This window comes from Diadema antillarum, unplaced genomic scaffold (assembly GCF_040938485.1).
Source record: "Diadema antillarum isolate AM-2024a unplaced genomic scaffold, OU_Dant_1.0 scf00000184, whole genome shotgun sequence".
In the NCBI taxonomy this organism is placed as follows: domain Eukaryota; kingdom Metazoa; phylum Echinodermata; class Echinoidea; order Diadematoida; family Diadematidae; genus Diadema; species Diadema antillarum.
The window spans coordinates 935,711-941,586 of record NW_027271073.1 but is presented as its reverse complement, the minus strand read 5'-3'; the positions used below and the strand labels follow the sequence as shown (position 1 = coordinate 941,586).

Here is a 5,876-nt window from a genome sequence, read left to right as displayed (position 1 = left end):
CCAACTTTTTCCAGCCAGGCTAGCCTAGCTGAAAATATGACCTAATGAAACCCACTGGAACTTGTTATTTACACTTACAGGATATATGCATGGCCGCGTTGCCAGACGTTTTAAGAAGTGGGGGGGGGGGGGGTAGCCGCCAGATGCCCTCAAAGACCCAATTTTACCAGCTAGACTATAGCCCTGGCTGGAAAAGTAACCTCCTGAAAACCACTGGAACTTGTTCTATGTTGGTATCTCACCTGATAAACACTGTCGACATAGTATTCTGGTGTTCTTTCAATAACTTTCCACACTTTTGAGCTATTATGACCACCAAATTCACTCCTCAGATCATCTAATGATTGCTGCCAAGTGTTAATATTGGTGAAGTCCGACTACGTCAAAGGTCAAAAAGTCAATGAACTAGGCCTATGCCATTTGAAAATCTCTGTAATCACAAAGTCGATACGTGGACGAGACATCACTTTGCTTTTGCCTTGTTAGATGGTGAATATTAATTGTAAGCTTCCGTTTCTAATTCATACAGCACCAGCATACATGTCTGAGAATAGCGGTAAAGAAGATTAGAGTCTTTGGCAACAAGTAACGCAATCTGTGCCAGGGACTTTGGACAGTGTGTGCATCGCTATGGAGGTTTTCCGCGCCAATCGGCACCCGAAGGACACAAAGGGTTTAAATAGGCATTCCTTTCACACTATATACGCCCGTGAATTCGTCATGCTCTTTTCCTTTTCTGCTTAATCGCAGATTTTGAACAAATAGGTATTAACGTGGGACCTTTAAGGTACCAATTTAGTAAAAAGTGACTAACTTGTTCTTAGTTTAACACACTACAAGTTGCCTAAGTTTGAGAGCCGCTGGCAACAACGGATCAGTTTTTAGGCGACAGATAATGCTATTGTAATTCGCCATTTAATGTCACGTGCTCTTGCCAGAACGTTTCAGTATCATCATCACCTAGAGTCAAGGTCAACTATGACTAATTTTTTCTTCCATCCTGGAATGACATCTTAAGCTAAATGGCTTTGATACATTAGTTGTCATCTTGCGAACTTCCTGTTGGATTCTTTTTTTTTGGGGGGGGGGGTATAGGGAATGACAATGGTACTCGCACAAATTGTTAGTATTTGCTGAGGATGAGCTCAGAGACTTTATTTGCTCAAGCAAATATCACGTTACTCACAGACTGTGTATATTTACACTCAATCCTGTGGGTATACTTTTTTTTTTGGGGGGGGGGGAGGGAGGAGGGAGTACAGCGTTAAATTTCTGGCTAGTAGAAGCCGTGAATTGAAATGGGTCTGGATGACAAAGCGAAGTCTGTGAATGGAGGGAAAAATAATCCAAAACCTCGGGGCTACACGGTCTGGGAGATTTCCAACGTTTGTATACCTCAGTATAAAGAATGAGTCATGCTACTCGGGGCAAAACGTGGGAATGAATTCGTCCTCAGCGTACACAAAGAAAATGAAATGATGTGGAGCTTTTTCCCCTAACTTTCTCATAGCGTCGACCTCCAACTTGATAGAATTCCCATCTTACTGCTCGCAGATTTGCAAACAGTGAGGTTTTCACCACAACACAGCGATAATGAAATACCTTACAGTGGTTATAGGTATGATGCGTCATCACTCATAGGTGTGACTGTTCAGAGGTGCAAGAGGATAGATGTGCTAACTTAAAACTTGTATTTAAAAAAGATACATTGATATACATTGATTACAAGGTACAGCGTAGGAGCTTATACAATCATGTTACGCTCCTGGACCTTAAGTGGTTCAAGTGGTTTCTTGAATAGACAACGCACGATGTCATTCTATTTCGAGAGCCGCATATGTTATTTTGGCTTGTAGATTCTGGCAGCGCACTATATATATATTTGCTTACATCATAGATTTTTTTTTTCACCGATTATCATAACAAGGCTTTAAGTATGAAAGTGAATACTTGCATAATGCCTCACGTGGATACAGTGCATACAGATTAATAACCACATAACTTGCTGCGGTATGAATAATTAATGAGATAGCCTTCATCCCGGCCTATCACATCTGGGCTGTATATCGCATAATGAAATCAGGGCAGTACGCAGCAGGGGTCCCTGTATACTATGTGTGTGGGGTGTGGGGGGGGGGGGGGGGAGGGTCTAGATATTTTCAGAGTATGCCTTTTTATTAAGCAACATCCTGAGCAGTTATAGAAATTAAAAAGTATACAACGTGAAATTGCAAACCCTTCATTGGCCCCTAACGCCTTCAAGAAACTTTCTTGCATACGAACTGAATCAAGTGTGATCTATAATCAACCGGGATCCTCCGAGTGAAATCATTCTGAGAGGACAATCGCAGAATACGTTTCAAAGCTTGAGAATAACAATCATAAACATGCCACAAAACAACAACAAAAGAATGCATGAGATTTGCAGCGAAAAGAACACAACAGTGCCATTTGCAGCAGATAATACATTTAAAGCTCTTTAAATAGATATGCTGCATTTTATATATATACGGAAGGCTGTGATAAAAGCTAAAATCAACATTTTCTATGTATGTGCAAAAAATAAGTCTATGGCTGCAGTTATAGAGGCAGATTTTATAACAAGTTTATACTGCACTTAACAATGATATTAGCACCTATAATGAGCTCTGTTAAAATGCGCTCATCTGTATGCTTTCTTTGCGGTAGCAGTAATAATTTGCTTTACTCTTGCTTGCGAAAACAGTGTCACTAGTTCGTGCAAACATATTGTCCAAGCTATATACGCTACAATAGTCAATAATTCTCTGTTTCTGACTACCATTCTATCTCTTACGCAGAGAAAATGGCAATGATCGTAAGATGTGTATTGCACAAATCGTTTCTCTTCGGATGGCGGGTGCCATTGTAACAATGGAACTGTTTCTTTGTCACAAATAGAGAGACTTCATAATAAGCCTTAACTTTACACATGTTCCCCTTAGGTTTCCAAAAATTCTATGCCTGGCGAACTGCTTGTAAATACCTTGTGTGCGTAATGGTGATTAAAGTTTTATGTTTTCCAAGCAGACGTTTACTGTCATATTTTGAAATGAAGAATCTTTCAGATACACACATGGTAAGCACCACCAGCTTTTGTAATGAAAAACAAATAGTTTCAAAAGTGGTTTGCTTTTAAAATTTTCACTCAAAGATCTATCGTCACTCACACGGCAGTCTTGATAGTGCATTACATTAGATTGTTTGTATTCGCAATGTCTGATAAATTATTCGGAATAAAACAATAATTTCGCCTCAGACAACTTCAAACATCATTTACCATAACTATGTTTCCCTAATAATTTCATTGAATAATGACTAAACCAAGGTATCAGGTAATGACATTATACAGACAGACACAAGTTTCAATGGCTGCATGATTATCAAACCCAGCTTGAATATCTGAACATGTTAACACAGTGGGTGCCAAGATTGGTGACGACAAGCTCTCCGCTAGAGGCCAGTGCCATACCGAGAGGACCACTCAAACCATCCGATTCATTCAGGAGATGACGGATGAAGAGTCCGTCGGGAGAGAAGAGTTGTAGCCTGTCAGCACAGTCCGCCACCAGTATATTTCCCTCCTGATCGGTGCAGACACCAGTCGGACCAATGAATTGACCGTTGCTGGAGCCACAGGAGCCAAAGGTGCAGATATGGTTACCCTGGAAGTCGAAGATCTTGATGCAATGGTTGCAATGATCCGAGACAATGATGCGATTGTTACTTATGGTGACGTATCGTGGTTCGTTGAACTGGTTATCGGCGTCGCCTCGAGAACCAAAAGTGTGCATAAGGTTTCCGTCGGGGTCATGGATGGTGATTCGATGCTTGCCGATGTCGGTGACAACCACACGGCCGTCCGTGGCAAGGGCTATTCCGTAGGGCTGCTTAAAGAGGCCGTTGTCTCCGAAGTGCAGGATGTACTGCCCATAGAGGGTCAGTTTCTGGACCCGATGATTGTATTCGTCAGTGACATACACGCAAGGGTCGTCATCGTCTGAGATGGCGACGTCCAGGGGAAGTTCAAATTGACACGGTTGACGACCTCTCGAGCCAAACTTACATTCGAAACGTCCCTTGCGATTGTACACCTGGATGCGGTCATTGTCGCGATCGACGATGGCAGTGTATTCTCCGTCGGCGGTACACGCCACTCCACTTGGCCAGTCGAACTCCCCGGCATCGTCCGTCTCGTCCTTCAGGTGGAAGAGGATTTGGGGCTTCTTTAGCACCGATTCTTTGGCTGTCCGTTTGGGTGACTTTGGAGCACACTCTGAGAGGGAGCTATCGTCAAGTTCGGTGGAATCAATGGAGCATATTGACCTAGTATCGGTGGCTTGCGACAACTCGCTGAAGGTCTTATCGCCACATTTGATCTCACCGAGTTGTGGGAGGGAATGGTCAACGGAACTCTCCTTAGCCTCAAAGTACAGATTGCTAAGTTGTTCCATGGTAAAATCTTGTTGTGGGGAGACAACGGCAAGTCCCTGTAGCCGTTCGATTACCTGGTCTTTGATGGACAGGATGTCTAGCTCGGATCCATGACCGAGGGCTTTCTCCGTGAAGTCAAAACCACTCAGTAAGTTATCTAATCCAGATTGCAAACTCCTGCGGTGTGCGTTGAGCTGTTGTTTGCGACCCTGACAGATACGGCCTAACCTATGTCCGAGCTCCTGCTGCTGTTTGCGGAGCAGTGCCATGATGTCCTGGAGAGTCCTCTCTATGACGTACTCGGCCTGGCCGCGGTTGGCTTCCAGCTGAGCTTCCACCTCATCCACACCCCGCAGGGCCTCCTCGAAAGTGGCGATCCTATCGCGGACATTTTTCATCAGCGTGTCGATGGTGTTTTTATGGCGGGTCACCTCATCTTGGAGAAAGGTATGTGAGTGGTCTTTGTGTTCGATGAGTATACACTCGCGGCATATGGGAACGGCGCAAGTTTCGCAGTAAAATCGGACGGCTTCTCCCTCATGCTTCTCACAGTGAATTTCACGCTTGAGCAATTTTTTGTTTTCCGATGGCGGGACTGTGATGATGTGATGTTTCCTCGTGAAACGGGCAATTCGGTGGTCATGTGAAGGGGCACATTCATCACAAAGAAAATCGACACATTCCAGACATCTGTAGTGTGCCTCGGCGGGTTGCTGGCCGACACATATGGTACACACAGCCTTCCTCCTTGGCCCCTCATCCTTGCGCGGGGTGAATACATCAGACAGATTTAGAATGAAGAAATTATCAGCCAGACCCGATACGCCATTTTCAGGGAGTTCCGACTCCTGGCGACACAGAGGACATCGAATGGTGTGGCTGCCATCTGGTGCGTATCGCAACAAACATGCCTCGCAGAAACTATGGAGACATGGCAACACTTTTGGTTTGCTAAAACGTTCGAAACAGACTTGGCACAAGAGGAATTCCTCGCTAATTTGACTGAGCACAGAGAGTTGTGATAGTGAAGCCGCCATGTTACAGTCGCTCGTAACTCATTATGTGGTCGTGCAGTAATGTAGAAGTGATGTCGTCGCTTGTGAAACGTTCGCCCGGCATCGAGTATTGTGCTTCAGTCTCTATACTTTCGTCCGCCTCATCCCCCGCCTGATCGTTCAGTGATTAACATTTCTTTGCAGACGACACTGCGGAGCGCGATCGACTCATCAGCATGAATAACCATCACGGAAGTGACCTCAATGCACGGATTTTTTTCCCCCTCTCCCCCGCAGTCACGCCCATCTCTAAAGAGCAGTCGTCCTGCCTGGAGGTGGCGCTACATAGCTAAGAATTTATAACACAGTGCATTCTGTCGATTGATAACAAAGGAATATGTTTTGAGTTGCTCACAACATGCTGAAACA

The 5,876-nt window shown here is 44.3% G+C and overlaps 1 protein-coding gene across 1 annotated transcript; it reads right to left on the bottom strand.

Moving 5' to 3' along the window:
* Window positions 1–2,146: 2,146 nt before the first annotated feature.
* LOC139723283 (uncharacterized) lies at window positions 2,147–5,596 on the bottom strand. The gene has a single exon (XM_071634538.1). The coding sequence runs from the start codon at window positions 5,487–5,489 to the stop codon at window positions 3,402–3,404; it is 2,088 nt and encodes a 695-aa protein (XP_071490639.1). The 5' UTR covers window positions 5,490–5,596; the 3' UTR covers window positions 2,147–3,401.
* Window positions 5,597–5,876: the final 280 nt, after the last annotated feature.